The sequence below is a fragment of the Notothenia rossii genome, assembly GCF_949606895.1.
Source record: "Notothenia rossii genome assembly, chromosome: 9".
In the NCBI taxonomy this organism is placed as follows: Eukaryota; Metazoa; Chordata; class Actinopteri; order Perciformes; family Nototheniidae; genus Notothenia; species Notothenia rossii.
Genome location: NC_136907.1, coordinates 24,897,880 through 24,917,433, shown reverse-complemented (window position 1 = coordinate 24,917,433; position 19,554 = coordinate 24,897,880). Strand labels below are relative to the sequence as shown.

General features: G+C 40.0%; 2 protein-coding genes across 5 annotated transcripts in view; one reads left to right on the top strand and one right to left on the bottom strand.

Annotated features, from left to right (window-relative positions):
* Positions 1–11,700, top strand: part of hrh2b (histamine receptor H2b) — a 32,522-nt gene extending 20,822 nt beyond the window's left edge. Inside the window, exons 2-3 of the mRNA XM_079649341.1 lie at positions 8,572–9,390; positions 9,613–11,700. Coding sequence (XP_079505467.1) covers positions 8,773–9,390; positions 9,613–10,092 — 1,098 coding nt within the window. The 5' untranslated portion in view covers positions 8,572–8,772 and the 3' untranslated portion in view covers positions 10,093–11,700. The remainder of the gene's footprint in view (positions 1–8,571; positions 9,391–9,612) is intronic.
* LOC307018864 (uncharacterized protein) overlaps positions 1–19,554 on the bottom strand; it is a 40,643-nt gene that overhangs the window by 9,824 nt on the left and 11,265 nt on the right. The window contains exon 1 of one of the 4 annotated variants that reach the window (XM_079649346.1): positions 2,864–3,510. The exons of 1 other annotated variant lie outside the window; for it this stretch is intronic. The gene's annotated coding sequence lies outside the window, so the exon portion shown is untranslated. Of the gene's footprint in view, positions 1–2,560; positions 2,580–2,863; positions 3,511–19,554 lie in introns of those variants that run through there. 2 more of the 4 variants (XM_079649344.1, XM_079649348.1) reach the window with 2 other exon arrangements.

Sequence of the window (19,554 nt, the reverse complement as noted above, 5' to 3'; positions counted from 1 at the left end):
ACCTGCAGAAGGAAGCCATGCACGCAACGCAGCCCCGCTCTCTTTAAATCCAGGTGACTTTCTGCCGCTTTCCTCCGTGGTGCAGTGCTGATCGTTTCACCACGGAGGAAAGCACTTCACTAATTGCAGTACCCATAAGGAGCTGTACAAATGCCGCAGTTTCTGCGTGGCTGTGTATTTAGTTGAAAGCCCAGTGGCGATCTGCTCATCTCTCATCGAAATAATATGCTACAAAGGGGCGGACTGGCCATCTGTGTGTTGAACTTTCCTGTCGGCTCCCAGACCGTAGTCGAGGAGGGCAGAAGCAACAAGCTTCAGGTTCAATAACCCACTTTAGCTTCAATGACTGGAGAGAGGCGAGCTCTTCTTGGGAGGCCGTTGCATTTATTTAGCTGTTCTTCTGTTTCACAAAATACATCACAGATCTCTGTTTTTCTGCTGCTTCGTTTCACTTCCAGAAACATACACGTTCCCTCACTGTCGCTCTACCATCCACACACACATGCACAAGCCACACACCCCTCTCTCTTAAGGGGACAGCGATCTCATCTCACTCTGCATGACCCTAATATACTGTAGGTGTGCTCTGGAGAATCACAGAACGGACTATCGTCCTTATTATTATGCCGTTTAAACCAATTATTTAAATGTGTTTGTTAAATTCGGCATCATGTAAGTTGCAATGACAGGTCCACCCACTGCTTCCAACGAGGCTCCCCCGCCCTCCTGCTGATGATTCTCGATCGTTGGCACGCTGATACATTTTTTTTTTTTTTAAATGGCACTTCATATCAAAAAGGTTGCCGACCCCTGCTATAAAGTATATTCATTACTCCTTATTCTCTACTAATAGTAATAGTACTAATAGTTCATTAAAGACTGTATATAATGACTATTTTGCATCCCAAGGTTTATTGACATCATATTCACAAACGGTGTAGTTATGCAATGAATGAAAAACTTGGGTCGCAGGTTCCTCAATAGTGCATTACAAGACATCTATCAATATTTGTGCATACCTCTAGCAATGTTAACTATGTTGAAGCACTTATTTTTAACTGATATTATACATATGTATTATACTCTTATAGGATGTATATAGATATTTCATCTCCGGCCTTGTCAGGAATTGAACAATCAATAAATAAAGAACACAGAATTATTAAATATAAAACACAGAATTTGTGTGATTATACTAAATGATTTACAAATAAACACCACTGCATATTTACAACTGTTACACATGCTGATGTAACGCAAATGTTTCCAACTTGGGATCAATAAAGTATATCTTATCTTAAGATGATCGATGGCTACTGCCATATTTGCAAAATTTGCCTCTGAACCTTGACAAGTGCATGTTTTAGGCTTATCAATTAACAACAGGAGGGGTCACAGACCGAAGACCAGCTGTTAAATAAAGCTCTTCTGACCTTAGCTGGCATGTGGGTAGATATATTAATGCTGCCCATTATGGGCACAAGCAATTTTCACCCATTTATTAATTATATGTTTTAAATTTGAGTGTTTCCTATCACCTAAACCTCCAGGGATTTACACAGTATACTGGCAACTTCTTATTATGGGAAATACGAAAACGTCTTTTAAAACTACAACTCCCAGTAGAGACGTACCATAGATAGAGAACATGTTGCGAAACACAATATCGATAGCAGCGTCCCTAGCAACAAGAAACAAGTAGTTAATAATAATAAAAGACATTAAGAAAAAGGCATTTTAAACAGTCATTAAAAAGCAATACAATCTACCTGCATTGCATTACTCTAAACGTGTAATAACGTGCTTTAACCAGTAGGTGGTTTGGGTTAAAAAGCTGTCAAGTTTACAGTGTTAACAAAATAAAATATATTGCTGTTTCTGGTTTAGTTTACGAAGGATATATTTAGTTATTGTTTTTATATTTGTAACACAAAAGCGATGGAAAAAACCCACAGAAACACAGAAAAGATGGTCTTAACATATCCCAGCGGTCTAGTAGTTAATAAAAAACAATAATATCAAAACAAAATATTACTACTAACTTTATTGTGAAATTCAAACTGAACGGTAAAAGAATAGTTTCCGGTCTATTCTGAGCCCGATCTCTGTAGATAAATAAAAATAAAGGACTACGACAGATGTGTAATATATTTAAAGCAGCCGAACCATTTATTACAATGCATTCATGTGATGACTTTCAAAGAGTAAAGCAAGCACTGCTGAATAAAGTATGATTTTATCTTTTACGAAACGTTTTTTTTCATATGGAATGCAATTGGAGGTCAACCAATCACAGAGCTTGAGAACTAATCACGGGGTTTGTCAAACAAGGTGTAGTCCTATACGATAGCTGGGGATTCTGGGTAGTGTAGTGTCTTCTGCCATCCTTTACTCCGAAAAAATATTTGTTTCTCCGAATCGATGGGAAAAATACAAAAGCATTGCACACAATTTAAACCAATCAATGTTGTGTAATTAACAAGGATAATCTGGTGTTTTTTAGTCGATGAGTAGTGCAGATATCACTGTAAAATCAATCGACAGTAAGGGGAATACTTACTTCTGGGTGTACAATTCTCCGTTATCCAATGGGAATGGACGCTCACATTGCCTTTTAAGGGCAGCCGACACAAACGAATGTCGTGCTTCCATGAGCGTGAAATCCCGCCGCAGATGGGAATACATTGCAATCAGTTGAAAGCAATTTCCGTCCCTTTATGAAGCTTAAGGAGCCTAGGAGCGTCACAACTGCACGCCACGGGACCCTGACCAAACGTCACTCCTGGACGATTATGGAGTGAGAGTGTGTTGAAATAGGTTTTATGACTGTAAACGGGAAAATAGAAACATGTAGTGTTGTTACCTACTCTGAATAGCACTGATACGCCTCACCACTGTCAACCAAAGCGTGAGGGGGGCGGGTTCGGGGAGAAGCCGTGCAGTGAGTGGCTCTGTCCATTGTGATGCCGTGACGTGATTGGCTCCGTCCATTGTGAACTCGCGTCGTGATTGGTTTAGGTCCAATCTCACAATGGAGAGCGAGTATCATGATTGGGTGATAGATTGGATTTTTAACAGACGGTCCTGTGCCAACTAGCGCCACACGCCTCTAATCCAGGGGTGGGGAACCTCCGGCCCCCGGGCCGTATACGGCCCGCGAGACCATTTGCTACGGCCCTCGAGGTAATTTATAAACGCAAAAAAGAAAAAAATTAAAGAAATCTAGACCGCAAAAAAATTAAACAGGCGAGTGCCTGTTTTTCCTGGCCAAGGTCAGGGTCCTTGAACACAACACGAGCCTAACGTATCATCACGTGGTATATGTCTCGTCTGACAGAGGAGCATGGCAGGGGAGCACCAGAACGTCGCGTCGGCACATCCAAAAATTGTAGTACCCATAAGGAGCCGTACACATGCCGCAGTTTCTGCGTGGCTGTGTCTTTAGTTGTAAACCCAGTGGCGATCTGTTCATCTGTCATACTGATCATACAGTTAATAACTTTGTTGTTATTAGCATCTGGTTAGCTAGCTATGCTAACGAATATAAGAAGCTTTTTCTCCAACCAGTGAGGTAAAGGCACATCTTGATATGATCATTATAGTTCTAAAAAACAAGAGAATAAAGTAAACAGGTATGAAATACTATATGACAGTAAATAAAAGTTGTTATTAATAAACAAGAATACAGTTTGAAAGGGGAGTGATTTGTAAAATATCCATAAAGAAAAATATATCTGCTTCCAGTTCTGTTTCATATGGATGTTGAGAGATGTATCCATAGATCTCCTAATGTTGCTCTCAAAGCGCACCAGATTGATGCTTTTAACTTCAACATTTAAAAAAAAATCTTCCCGGGGAGGTGAGGGCCCCCCTAGAGGAGGTTAGGTCTCCCCCCCCCCCCCACACTTAAATCACGTCAACATGGATAGGAAACGAAATAAATTTGCCCATATCTTGTGTCCAATATACTTTCTGTTTTGGTGGTCATGCCACAACCGTGCACGTGAATGCATGCACGAGTCATGGTAAAATATCTGGATTAAGAGTTCGCTTTTTCTTTGCACGGCATGAAAGAAAGGCGAAATGAATGGGCTGTAATTTTAGTATTTTTACGCAGAGGTCAATAATTTGTACGGCCCTCGGAGGATTTTTAAAAGATTGAAATGGCCCTTGAGAGGAAAAAGGTTCCCCACCCCTGCTCTAATCCATCAATCTGCTGTTGCTGTCATCAAAACTTAATAATCTTTTTTTTAATGGGATACAGTAAATCAGATGGCGTTGCCGTGATAAGAAAGCAGATGGGAAATTGCAAACATCATTATCAAAAATGCTGAATGTATACACTGTCAAGCAGCAGTCAGGCTCATTGGAGCTGGACTACTATTGGCCAATGGTATCTCATCTCAACTTTATTTATAGAGCACATTTTATACAATCATGCAGACAAGTGCTCAATAAAGCACCAATAAAAGCAGAAAATAGACAATGAAGACAATAAAATGTTAAAATAAACTTTAAGATACTAGAATTAATAAGAACAAGCAATAGAAACATAAAACAAACAATAGTATATGTAACGACGAGACGCCGTTACTTGAGCTCATGTGGATATAATCATTGTACTGTGTGGGGTATATTGACGACAACTTCCCTGTTCCCCATGTATGTTGTAGCTGATTGTGGGCACCTGGTGCCCTGTGTTTAATTGCTTCCCCTCACCTGTATCTAATAGCTCCCCCCTCACCTGTGTCTTGTTGTGCCGATTGGTGTGTGGGTATTTAGGCTCTGTTTTCCCTGTCTCTGGAGAGTGGTATGTGTGTGAGATCCCTGTGGCTGCAGGCTGGGCTTGCGTGAACAGCAGCAGGATTGAGGCTGTGTGAACTTTGTGCACAGTGTTTTAATAAATGCCCACGTCGGGTTATATTTTTGGACGTTCTGCCTCTGCCTTCTTGCTTAGTCGGGCCGCTCAACGGTCAGTCTCACAGTATATAAATGAATATGACAATATACCAAAGTAACCCTTAAGGTTTATTGAAACATTTCCACAGATGACATGTAATGCATGCTGGTGATGCAAGAGCAACGTGTGAAATATAAACAAACATATTGGATTCATATCGTAAAACGTAATTCCTGCTGTTGTTAAAACTTTCCGTTTGAGATTGCACTTGTTAAAAGGATTTGTTATTTTTAGATGCATTTCTAATTTAAAAATGAAATAGCGAAGCTTATGTAAAGCAAGACAGCTGGAGCTTTGACCTCAGAGTAAAACACCAGTCTGGTGCTCCAGTCCAGATGGATCATATTTTACTCTTGTATACATACTTTAAAGGAGAGGTGTCATGGGCATTTCCACTGATCATAATTCCATTGTTGAGGTATACTAAAATAGAAAAATATTGTGCAATTTTCCAAACTCACATTGGTTTCACATACAGCATCTCTGTAAAGTATGTGTATTCAGCAGTATTCACTTTCTCCACTAAACCCCCCCAAACCCTAACCCTAACCCTAACCATCCCTCTGTCATGGAAAACTTCACACATCAAACCGCTGCCCAAAATTACATGCCCAAAAGAACATAAGGACTACAGACCAATAGCCCTCACCTCAGTGATTATGAAATCACTAGAAAGAATTCTTCTCCGATTTCTTATCAGTACACAAGACAAACTGGATCCATACCAATTTGCCTATAAACAAGGGCGCGGTACGGAAGATGCTGTAGCCACTCTGGTTCACATCATCACTAAACATTTAGATAAAAGCAACACCTATGCAAGAGCCCTCTTCCTAGACTTCTCATCAGCATTCAACACAATAAAAGCAGACATCTTGGTGTCAAAAATGGCCAAAATGGAAGTAAATCCATATCTGATTTACTGGTATGCTGCTTTCCTCACGAGTAGAGAGCAACTTGTGAAGGTTAACAAAACCCTGTCATCTGCTATCACAACCAATGTAGGTGCCCGCCAGGGCTTTGTGAGTTCAGCTGTGCTCTTTACTCTATACACTGATGATTGTCGTACCAACACACCAAATCAAGTCATCATTAAGTACTCTGATAATACTGCAATAATATCTCTGCTCAGTAACACAGACGACCCTGAGCTGCACCAACATGCTGTAAATCAGGTGGTTGAGTGGACTGATAGCAATGCTCTTGAGACAGATGAAATCAAGCAGGGAGCTTCATACAAATATTTTCGTGTAATGATTGACCGTCTGCTGTCATGGAAGGATCACATTGAATATCTCTACAAAAGGACAAAACAAAGAATTCATTTTCTCCACCGTCTTAGGTCTTTTGGGGTGAGCAGAGAAATTATTCTGTTGTTCTTTACATCTGTGATCATGTCTATTCTGCTGTACTGCAATACCTGGTACAAATGTTTGTCAGCAGCTTTAAAATCAAAACTGCTCCACCTGTTAAAAATCTGCTCAAAGATTGTTGGTCAACCCTGTCAGAGACTCTATGACTCAGCCTATCATAACAACCTAGTGAGGCTGTCCAACAACATCGTCTCTGACCCAAACCATGTTCTGAACACTGAATATGAACTGCTACAATCTAATCGGAGATACAGGGTCCCAAGATTCAATAAAGTCAGACTGAAGCACTCCTTGTGCATCAGTCAATCCTCACAGTAAATACAGAGTTAAATCCCAGATCAAATGCACGCTGAAGGCTCTTTGAGCAGCTTTTCTCTCACTGATTGTGCTGTTATGTTAATTGTTTGTTGTTTGTGTTTCATGTATTGTGTCTGGATATTTGTCTATTGATGTTGGACATGGAGCTGCTGTGACGCAAGTCAAATTTCAGACTTGATCTGACCAATAAAGTATTATTGTATCGTATCGTATACACAGCCAAACACAGCCAAGCTCAACCTGAACAGACACAAAGTCACAGCCGAAATAAAAACAATAAGTGTGGCTTGATATTGAGTAAGAAAAAGGTTTATAGGTTGATAAACGCTGTGAGAATGGGTCTGCAGAGAGAATTTCGCCGCGATCCCAACTGTCTGTTATCAGCCTGCAGCCAGGGAGCAGAAATCAGCAGAGCTGCCCGCACTGAGTGTGTGCGTGGATTGGTCAAATTGTACCAATCAGCGGGAGCTTAACGTAACGGCTCCGCGGACTTAACGTAACGGCTCCACGGATTGGCCCATTTAGTTCCGGGTACGTGCTTTCATAAGCACAAATTGATATCACCAACGAGGCGTTTTGGGGAGGTATTTTCTGTGTTAGAGTTTTACTCGCTACAGGGTGTACTTTGAGGGTTTTGACTCTGCAGACCGTTTACATGCAGAAAATCCTTCATAACACACAAGGGGACGGGTAATAACCGGAAAAGCACGACATGTAATTTATAATAATTTGCATATTCAAACACAAGCAACATCAGTAATCCTTTATTGTTTAACCAGATTCACAACATCCCAGTTTTCCTCATTTAATCACAATGCTGATGTTTAGGCTTTGGTCGACATCTTAAAAAGGCCTCATGTCATGCTTTTCCGGTTATTACCCGTCCCCTTGTGTGTTATGAAGGTTGTTCTGCATGTAAATGGTCTGCAAAGTCACAAACCCTCAAAGTACACCCTGTAGCGAGTAAAACTCTAACACAGAAAAGACCTTTCGCTGACCCAGAACGCCTCGTTGGAGATTTCTCTTTTTCCATTGTTTCCTTCCTGGGTACAGTGACGTGCCCATACCCAAATGGACCCATTGGATCCATCCGTGGAGCTCCTCACACACACACTCTCTCAGCGGCAAAAACTGTGACGCGCTGTGGGGGGGGGGGGGGGGTGGGGGGGCTGCTGGTGGAGCCTTGCAGCGGCGAAACTGGCGCGCTTACACTAGGTGTGCCGCGTTTGGGGGTGTGTGGGTGCTAGTGGAGCCTCGCAGATGGGGGTGCTGCAGCCCCCTCAGCATCCCCCCCTTCCCGAGTCCATTCGCGATGTCTCGCTGTCTCGCAGACCCCACGCAGCAAGCAGGAAATGAACCCAGCTCACACTGTCCGCTCCTCGCAGCAGCGAGCCGCACAACGTTGTGTCATTTTCTGGTTGCTATAGCTATTGTAACACATAATCACTGATGTTCCGCTGTAACAGTGGTAGACCATAGTGGTAGACTCATCAGAACTTTGGTGTGTGGGTATTTAGGCTCTGTCAAACTGACCAATCAGAGCACAGTGGGCTCACAGGGAGGGGGGGCAGAAATGGCCATGACATGGGACCTTTAAAGAAAGCTAAACTACACAGCACCACCTTAAGTTGGACAAGTTAACTTTTTCTGGATGTAGGGATGTATACAAACAGTTTAAACATCTGTAACAATTACAAAGCAAGCACACAGTAGTATAATTGTGTTGCATGCATTTTGTCTGACGCATATGTACGTCAATACATTATTTAAAGCATGATTTCCTTTTAGATTATTATTAAATGCGATCCATGAACTAAGAACGATAAACATGCTTAACTTTGAAATTCACAATTATTCAAATGTATCTATATTATGACGTGATTTTTTTAATTAATAACCAGTGTTCTTTTTTATCACCAGGAAAGTGTTAACAGCCCTGGGACTGTGGGAAAACACATGGCTTTGAAGTGCTTTACACTCAATGATCTACTACTGATCCTGAAAACCTTCAAACAAAGGAGCCATGTAGAAAGGTGTCTGATGGAAAAGTAACCTGTCCTTGGTGAACCCGTTTCCTGAGCGAACGAACCACAGCACTGTGTTTAAGGAGTGGAGGTGACCATGATCTCCATGGCTCTCCGCTCGCTCGTTCTGGTGGCTTTCATCATTCTGACCGTCGGTGGGAACATGCTGGTGTGTTTGGCTGTGGGACTAAGCCGTCGACTGTGGCGCATCGCTAACTGCTTCGTTGTGTCCCTGGCGGTGACGGATCTGATGCTAGGCCTGCTGGTGTTGCCCTTTTCTGCCAGCGTGGAGCTGCGCAGCGGAAAATGGCCCCTCGGGGGAGCCCTGTGTAACATCTACATCTCTCTGGATGTGCTGCTCTGTGCATCCTCAATCCTCACCTTGATGGCCATCAGTGTGGACCGATACTTAAGCATTACAGCTCCCCTTAGCTACTCCCGGAGAGTTACCCGTCTGAGGGTGACACTGGCCTTGATCACCATCTGGGCTTTGTCCCTAGCAGTGTCCTTTGTGCCCATCCACCTGGGCTTGAACACAGCAGACTACAGAGTGCAGCACTCGGACTGGGGCATGGGGGAGGACAAAGAGGGACACTACTGTCAGTTTGAATGGAATAACAACTACGTTCTCGTTTATACCTTTGGCACATTTTACCTGCCTCTGCTGCTTATGTGCGGAATGTATCTTTGCATATTCAGAGTGGCACGAGAACAGGTCAGTGTTTGTTTTTTTATTCTGTAAAACATGCACAGGCGCAATGTAAAAGGTCACTTTTTGTATCCATCTAAGGAAATCGATACAAAATATGATTTTCTTTTAGTGAATGTCATTTTAGTGGAAAGGACATATAAAAGAATAGCATTCAGTCACATTCACTTGTTGATGATGGAACTTCATTTTCTGTGTCTCTAACCTTTGCTTTACGGCTCTTTTCAGGTGAAGCGAATTCGTGCTGCCACTCCGTCGTTTGCACGCTCAGCATCAAATGCAGCCATAGCTCGGGAGCACAAAGCTACAGTGACATTGGTAGCTGTTCTGGGGGGTTTTGTCATCTGCTGGTTCCCCTACTTCACCTTATTCACCTGCATGGGCATAAAGGAAAATACAAACCCCCCTAATACACTTAACTCTGTGGTCCTGTGGCTGGGCTATTTTAACTCGGCTCTTAACCCAATCCTGTATCCAGCCTTCAACAGGGATTTCCGCAAGGCCTACGCAGAGCTGCTTCGCTGCAGAGGGTCGTTTCGCAGAAAACTGCAGCTCACTCGTGTGTCAATTCATAAACGATTGACCTTTACTAACGGACAAATGGTCTCCCAACAGTCTGAGAAACATAAAAACACGGATAATAATGTAACTGACACAAAGACCGTCAGTCCACAGGAGAGAAATGGTATCCCGAGTGAGCCAAGCTAAATTGCCATGGATCTGTTGTTGTTCTGATGGACTGTAAACCTGCAGCAAGAGGTTGTAAATGAACATGCTAACTATCACTTAGATGTTACGCATTGTGCCAAAGATAATATGTACACCTCAAAACACAACATTCAAGGTTTCAGCACAGCATTTGTGTTAATGTACCGGGTATTGATAACACTTTCTTTGGCACCAATGTGGAAAATTCATTATGAAAATACAAAAACAGGGTCTTAACCTGATTATGGCACCTTATTACATATTGTTTTAATCATTTCTAATGATAAATGCAATGGCAGTTTAGAGTTAGAATCACAATGCAGTGCATTACATCAGATTATAATGTATTATAAGACAATCATAATGTATTAAAACTAAAGGAAATTTTAAACACAATCAGTCAGCGTGTGACAATGAAGGTCAATGCTTTAAGCATTATATAATAAGTATTACTAAAATATGCTCAGCAATTTGTTGTGATTACTATAAAGTATCATTAATAAATGTATACAGTGCTATAAGCATATTTTTGATGGAATACAATAATAATAGCAATATAATACATTTCATTTATAGTGTGCTTTTCAAGATACTCAAAGACACTTTTACGGGGTAAACATATTGAGTATGTTTATAATGCATTATAGAAATGGGCACCATAGAAAGTGTTACCAAAGTATTATAATGTACAGTACTGAATTGTCTGTTTATAAGGCAGGTGTAAAAAGCAAAGAAAAATGTAATTCAAAATAAAGGGCAGACAGACGGCAGAGTGGAATAAATAGATGACTCAGTAAGTTTCCCAGTGATTGTCCTGGAGACACAGATAGTTACAAAGTGTTTATTTTCTCTCCCGTCAGCCCTGCCAATTAAAGTGAATAAGTGACCAGCAAGTTGATTTTTTAAGTGCAAAATGTGTATATGTTTGACTTGACCTCGGCACGGTGACCTTTATGACTTCCTGTATGTTTTTACAGATGAATTGCTACTGGACAGAACAGCTGCCGGACGGACACTATATAATTTTTCATTAAATACAATAAAATCTACATCCATGAAAAGATTGCTTGGATATGTACTTTATATCCTTTTGGGGATTATTCTCATGTAAAGACAGCAAAGGTTAAAATAATGTGACAATACAACGCCGCCACACACCTTTTTTTGATTGCATAGAATGTATACACAAGTTATTGAGCCGTTTCCGCTCTACATCCTGAACTCCTCCCTTCGATGCAATGCACTTCCGTTTTGGCGGACTGGGTTTGTTTTGCTAGCTAGCTCCGTTGTGCCGACAAAGCACTGATATCGCAGAGACAAAGAGGATATAACAATTACAACATGAAGAAAAGTGGTTCGGGAACTACGTGTGCGGTAGTTGGTTGCAATCACTCGAGAAAGCACCTGAACGAGTGGTTAGATAGAGAGTGCTACGACCACAAACCAGCACCCAGCCATGTTGTTCATTAAATACAGATAAACACAACAAATACTGCATGCATTGTATTTTTTAATATTATATATGAATATTTTCATAGTGATGTAATTGTGTGGGCTGCTTTTATATTTTAATTTGTAATACCTGTTAGGATTAAACATGTGATCTTTCTTGTTGAAGCCATTTCTTTAGTTTCCTCTCAACAATTAATTAATTCAGTGTTATTTATGTACAGTATGAGCTTAATATGAATGATGAACTGTGTTAAAATAAATTGTAGCACTCTAAGGAACATATGAAATGCAATAATGCAATAACAGTGCAATAATGAAATTAAATTACATCAAACTTTATTTTCACTCAAACAGTACAGGCACATATGATATATTGCACAGCATAAAGAGATCATGTAAATTGTGCATTATGTAAACAACAGACAACTGTTGGCTCCTGTGGGCATGACCTAAATAAGGCAGTTTATTTTGTTTTTAAAATGCTGAGATATTTACTGCAGAACTGTAACCTTCCCTCAACAAAATCGTCAACAATTTTCGGGAGCATGTGGGCAAAGTAGAATGTGCGCAGCCTTATGATATGCCTTCAGAGTGTCCATTGCTTTTCCATCTATTGCCATGGATTGAACGAAGTAGGAGCAAATGTTGCTGTACGTTATGCTGGGCCACGTCGTCATGTTATCCTCCCAGTTTTGCACTGAATTCGGGTGGGGGAGAGTAACGCCATCTCCAGTCAAAGAAGTAGAATCGTGTTCCCAAGCTAGCATCACTGTTAGCATCGAAATCGCTGTGTTTACACCAGTGCCCGTCTGACTGTTTACACCGGTTTACATCGACAGACGCTGTGCAAAAGACTTCCGGCGGAAATGAAGTGCATTTGTGTAGGGTTATGGCGCTACCCGTGGTTTGGCGCGTAAACTTGTCTATATAAGACATCTTGTTGGTTTTTTTGTATGAAGCTAAGTACAACTGAATGCAAAATATCTAGGCATGAATAAAATCTGCACTTAACTTTCATGTACTGAAAGCAAAAGTAAATAATTAAAGTTGTAAAATTAAAAGACTGAAAACCAAAAGAAAAACATGGAAGCAAACTGTCAATCACAAGCCACGCCCTAAAGCACCTAACCTGCTTTATCGTTTATTTTACTCCCAATGGGACCAACATTTACAAAATGAGCATCATAATGTATTTAAGTGGACTTGAAACTAGTGATTATGATCATAAACTCATTGGGAATATGTTTAAAATGTAATAAAGTTAGAACAAGGGTCATTTTTGTCATAGACTTCTAGAGAATCTGCATTTTATTTGCAACCAGTGGAGTCACCCCCTGCTGGCTATTAAAACAATGTCAGTGGAAGGCCATTTACAGTTTATCGGTTGCTGTTTTGAGTGGTATGAGATGAGGATAAGAACAGAAAATTAGGAATGTAAATGTAGTCTTCTTGACAAACTTTAACACAGAAAGATGGAAAAAAAGCACACTGATACATTTTTACGGCTTTTATTTCCTTTTAAAATGTAAATTTTAACTAAATATTTTTGTAATGCAAAGGCAGAATAGTACCTTTTTTATTTTTTTAAGTATATTTTTCTTAAAGATGTTATTTATCTTTCCAAACCCATCTCATCCAATTTTAACAAACCATTCTACATCGATAAGAATTTCCCCATTGAAACTTTGTAGACACTGCTGTTTAATGCATTTTGATATTTGTTTTGGCTTCATTTAGTCTGTGTCATGATTGGAAAAAGAGTATGCAGATGGAAATGGTTTTCAAGAACTGCCAGCAACAAGGCGAGCATAGCGTGATTCAAATTAAAGTTTAATGTGAGCCCTGGTGCTGTCGATGCTAGTTGAAGTAGGTTGATAGGTTGAAGCAGGGGAAAGGAAAATAAAATCCATTTGGGATGAATCAATGTCTTGCCTTAACCTTGCAGGAGGGGGGGTGCTGCCAAGGAGGCGACATTAGATTGCACTTCACGACTGTAAGGATAGAAACTAGAAAGCGATCAAGGCGGCAGCTGCACAGTGACACATAAAGTGGAAGTCATTGAAATTATTGATTCTTATTTGGGTCAAGTGGCAGGAAGTAAACAGCGAAAATGGAAGTGCAAGATCAGTTATATGAAGCATTCATATAGCTAAGGATGATAACATTGTAATACTGTCACTCCTACACAGTATAGGTCTTTGAGAGTTTGATTGTTTGAGTTTGATTGTTGCATGTGTAAAAAGACATGTCTCTTCTATAAAACTATATCTATAAATCCACCAGAGGAAGCTCTATGACATACACAACATGCAAGTCTGACTTTGTGCAGACATAGAAAACCAGAGATAAAGACATGGGATGTTTACATGGTGCAGAAACTACTTCAAAAACACATCTCCATTAGAAGTGACTTCCTGAAGTCTGCAGAAATGGTATCAGTTACTCCATGAATTAAACTTCTTATCTAAATCTTATCTCAGTCTCTCAGAACTGACCCAAACCTTTACAGTTTTAAATGACATAAGACAACACACTTTTACCAATCACCAGGAAAGAGGCTAACTTCATTGTATGTATTTCGTATGATATTGTCTTTGACAGCAATTGTGCATTTCTTTGATATTCAACTTGTTTTCGATGACAGTATATACTGATTGTGCAATTTGTAGTTTCTGAGGTTTTCTCTTATCATATTACATTTTTATTTATATTACCTTTTCAGCAAAAAGGTTTTACTCGTTTTCTGAAAATGTATTTACATATCTATTAAGGCAAGGCCAGAAAATGTCAACATTTACAATTCGTCCAAAAATGTGTTACATTTCCTGTTGGCTTGTGTTTTGTTTTAGCAGTGATTTAGCATCTATTATTTCATATAATTAAAAAGTGTAGTTGTTCTTTTCTTTCAAAAATAAGACTTGAATGGCGCATTTCCATTGCAGGGCCTCCCTTGGCTTAGAACGGTATAGTTAGGCCTTGTTAGGATGGGCTCACTTAATGCTGCGTTTCCATTACAGTGTAGTAGCTGGGGCAGTAACTATAGTAACGCAGTGTAGGCGGAGCCGTGACGTCATCTTCAATGCGAACCACAGAAAAACCACATCAGCCGTTAGTTGTTAACACTCAAGTTCACAGCTCCCCATAGGCTATCTGTTCAGAAACGAGACAAGAGTTAAACAAGTACAAACCACAGACTGTCTGTGTCATGGCGAATACAGTCGCTGGTTTATTTATGTCTGTATAGGCCGTTGTTGTGAGTGTGGACGGTCGGAGCATATATTGCGTTAGCTTAGCCGATCTCCATTTGGAAAACACGCATTTTAAAAGGTTTTTCGCCTGCCGCCTTGTCTGCAGACTTGTCAAAGCATTAATTCATGCTCAATGCTTTATTGGGGGGGTCTGGGGGGGTCCGAAAACCAGTCAGTATCTGGTGTGACCACCATTTGCCTCACGCAGTGCAACACATCTCCTTCGCATAGAATTGATCAGGTTGTTGATTGTGGCCTGTGGAATGTTGGTCCACTCCTCTTCAATGGCTGTGTGAAGTTGCTGGATATTGGCAGGAAATGGAACACGCTGTCGTATACGCCGATCCAGAGCATCCCAAACATGCTCAATGGGTGACATGTTAGGGTTAGGGTTTAACCCTAGGGTTTTCGGACCCCCCCAGACCCCCCCAATAAAGAAAAACTGCACGTTTCAGAGTGGCCTTTTATTGTGGCCAGCCTAAGGCACACCTGTAAAATAACATGCTGTCTAATCAGCATCTTGATATGCCACACCTGTGAGGTGGGATGGATTATCTCGGCAAAGGAGAAGTGCTCACTATCTCAGATTTTTTCCAGATTTGTGAACAATATTTGAGAGAAATGGTTATTTTGTGTATATAGAAAATGTTTTAGATCTTTGAGTTCATCTCATGAAAAATGGGAGCAAAAGCAAAAGTGTTGCATTTATATTTTTGTTCAGTGTATATATATCATAACAAAATCCGGGACACAATGCATAACTTCTGATTTAAAAAGTCCTATTTATGTACAGGTTCTACGGATTCAAACCTTATCAGCCTGGTGTCTGTTCTTCTGTTAATATAAATTAATCCTGAATCAGGAACAGAAAATAAAAGGATAAAAATATAAACATCCACTATAGATTATCAAAAAAAGGTTGAGCCACTTGATGGAACTTTCTTTCAATATTCATATACATAATGGGGGCAACATCTTTTTAAACTATATTAAAGTGATAGACTATTAGATGCACAAGGATTCTGTGTGCGTCATCATGTCGTTTATGGAAATGTATCAGAGCTCCAAAGTGTGCTAATCCAATATTGTGCTCGTCTCTTAGATATAATAGGGCCGGTGACTGCGTTACGTACTCTGACCTCAGATGTTTAATCTCATTTCCATTATGGTTATCTATGTTTACTCTCACATTATCATTTCCGATGTAACATCTCCTTAGCACAGAGATAAAATCCCACCTGCTGTAGACAGAGCAGCATTTTAAACTCAATGTCAATAGTTGCATTGTTATTCTTTAGGTGTGTGTCTGTGTGTGAACGGGTATTCATTCTTGTTAATAAGGCACAGACAATTTAAACAAAAGGATGTTGGCACAGTGTCTATTATGTTATAATACAGGAAGTAATCCAACAGTAGAGATTATTAGGATTTAGGAGTTCTCTTTTTTCGATCGTAATTTAGACAAATATGTGAAGGTTTTCCAGTGTAGTCAATGTGAGACAAAGTAGAAACAGACCCACAATGCTACAACAAGAGACTCCCTAAATGCTTGTTATTTCACCCCGATGGGCACGTTACTGCAATATGCATATTTGAATTTTTTTAAAGAAACTCTCTAAACATTAAACAATACCTCGCAGAAACTCTGAATATGCCTTAGGGGTTGAATCGAGATAAACATTAACAAGAGTGAATTGCAGAGGGCAAAGAAATAATGTGCATGACTGTTTTCACATTATTTATTCCTTTGAGTTCAGACATTCAACTCAGACATTCAGACACAGAATGTGTCGAACTGTAATACTTTTCAAACTTGAGTCTCTAGAGTTTTGATACTATCTGTATAATACAGAATCAGTTTTTCCATGTCATTAAGGTCTGACCTTATACTTGGTGACTGGTAATGCATTGCATAGGCACCCTATCTACCAGTTTAATTTTAGGTAGAAGATCATGGTTTGGGTTGTATAAGTATTCCTATGTTTATCACGTACTGTATGTTAGGTTTCTTTGCTTACGTAGGCTACTTTAGTTACTCAGCGCTGACTTTTGGTTTCACACGGGTCGCAGACTCAGGCCTCAAACTGTTCTGTCATTGTTTGACTCGTCCATTGACGCCTCCCATCCCCCTTAGCAGACTTGATCTGTCTTTGAACTATGTCACCAAACTTCCCTTGTCACTCTTGTCATAATTGCCTCACCTCCTTCATGATCGTTGAACGACCATGTGAACTGATGATATCTGTGTTAGAGGAACCCTGCTCTGCGTCTGTTTCTATGGTTCATACTCCCAACTCAATAGTTCTTAAACAAATCACCTCAACAGAAAGTCATTTGGCCAAAATCTTTTATTTATTTATGCTGGAGGGCCCCCTGGTGGGTTAATCTGACCATGGTGCAACTGCTGCCTTCTCATAGTGGCAGCACTTATTATTTGAATAATGTTCAACCTGATTGGCTGAGAATGCACATTTTTCAGTTAGTGGATTCATAAAGATAGGTTGTTAAATCTGTGATGTATCCACAGGGCATTGTTCAGCCTGTATCAGTGAACAGGGGGCAGTAAGTGTTCTGTTCTCTCATTGTATGTCCACGAGATGGCAGTATAATCCAGTTTTACTTTTCAGAATCTTCTTCCGGAGATAATATTTTGACTCCTTCATCTCAAGAGAAAAAAAGTATTTTGATGATGCAGATACAAGTATACCACAGGGGAATGTTATGTTTCTGTATCTGGTACAATACAGCACTCGTGCCATTGTGGCAGAACAACCTCAAAGGGTTGTATTAACAGTTTAAAATATCTATTTGATAAATGATTGATAAGTAATTGAATACAGTCCTATATGTAAGGGTTGGATGGAGATAACTAGCTTTAAAATGTGGCAGTAGAAACAATCTCATATTGAATCAAGGCTAATATTAAGGATGGTACATTTGATTCTTCCCCACTTCAAAGAAGAAGCAGAGCATGAAAGAGACGAAAATGACTTGTTATCTGAGGAAATTAGTTCAGTATTTAGTATATTTGGATCTTGTTTTTTTTTTTATCTATTTAATGCACTCACACTGTTGAACCTCATACATTATGCAACTGAGTAGGTGGTAAAGTGGGTGGTGAGGTGTGAAGCATTAAAAAAAGATTCATTTTTCTCTACAAGAATTTGAGCCTGCATTGTGAGGTTGCAAATACTGCCACTGCGCTTAATTCTTGTGCTGGCTGGTGTGTGTTAAGTCACACGTCCTAATTGTCCCCAGTGGATGTGAAGAGGACAGCAGTTGCAATGGATAATTGAACACATTTCTTCCGCAGGCTGCATTAGGGGGGCTGGTTTGTGGAGATTTGCCAATTGGTCGAAGTAACACAAGCCAAAATAACTGTTTATTGGAACATATATATATATATATATATATATATATATATATATATTATAATAGTAGCAGCGTGGGTCTCATTTATATTCTGCTGATATGCCTTGTGTTTGTGCCAAAAAGGCTGTGATGAATTATGATTTATCTTCATCTCGGCTGTGTGCACTTTGCCGTACAAGAAAGACTCATCTTCCTTATGTGGGTTCTGCCTCCTCAGCACTTCTTTACCAAACCCACATAAGTGGCAGCTGTACCAGAGGTGGAGCCTTGTTGTGAAGTGCTGAAGAAGAACTTGCTGGTTGCTTTTCTTGTGATTTTAGCATACAGAAGTTGGAATTTTGTGAGTAGTTATTTAATAATACACTTACTAAAAAAAGCTTTTAAAAAAGAAAATAAGACCACACCAAAGATAAGGAGCAGAGAGGATGTTAATAATATGAATACAATCTGACGGAACCAAATCACGAGAAATAAAAGAAGTTCAATCATTTCTGAAAGCTTCACAAATGAAAATATTTTTTAAAAGCTCTGAAAGGAGATGGAGGGGTTGGTATTTTGATTGTAGAGAGTTCTATAGTGTGGGGGATCTAATAGCAAAAAGCCCGATCACCCTTTGTAGGCCTCCATCTGCAGATCTCAAAGAGGCCCTTTAATGCTGTTTGGAGTTTTCCCTTTCCTGCAGTGTGGTATATAGGTTTGTGTGCATGTAAATGGTCAAAGCGTAAAGTCCAAAAGTTCCCTCCAGAGACAGTTTCTCTCCCACACTCAATGTTCTGCTTCTGTAACATAAGAACATCACTATACACTCTCTTCTATTAGCTAGCCCTCAAACACATTGTACGTGATAGGCTAAGGGGTGGCGGTGGCACATCTTTTAGCAGTTGACCAATCACAATAGAGCCGGCCAACTAACCATTCAGAGCAGACTGGGCTCTAGTTCTGAGCAAGGATGAAAAGAGGTGCTGCAGCACAGGCAGTATGAGAAGAATAAAAAGCTTTTTGAAAATTAAAGCATGAAAACATGTCACAGGAGAGGCACTAAATACAAATAAGAACCTGCAAATTAGCATAATAGGGACCCTTTAATAATCTTATTTTCACTTTTGAAGTTTGTATTCTCTGATATTTGGATATGGATTAAAACATTTTCAATGAATTCATATGTGACACGTATTGTAGCCCCATGCCAAGAATGGGGAGATGAGGCCGTCAAAGTTTTGTTTGCAAGCATATATGTACAGCTATACAACACTTCATGAATGTTCAAATCAATCTAATAAATGTGTACAGACTCACAGGCGGTCAAGCATGGCATTTTGTAGTTATTTCCACTTTTAGCAATCAACATTACAACACTTACAAAAGTCCTTCTTCACCCAAGAATAAAACC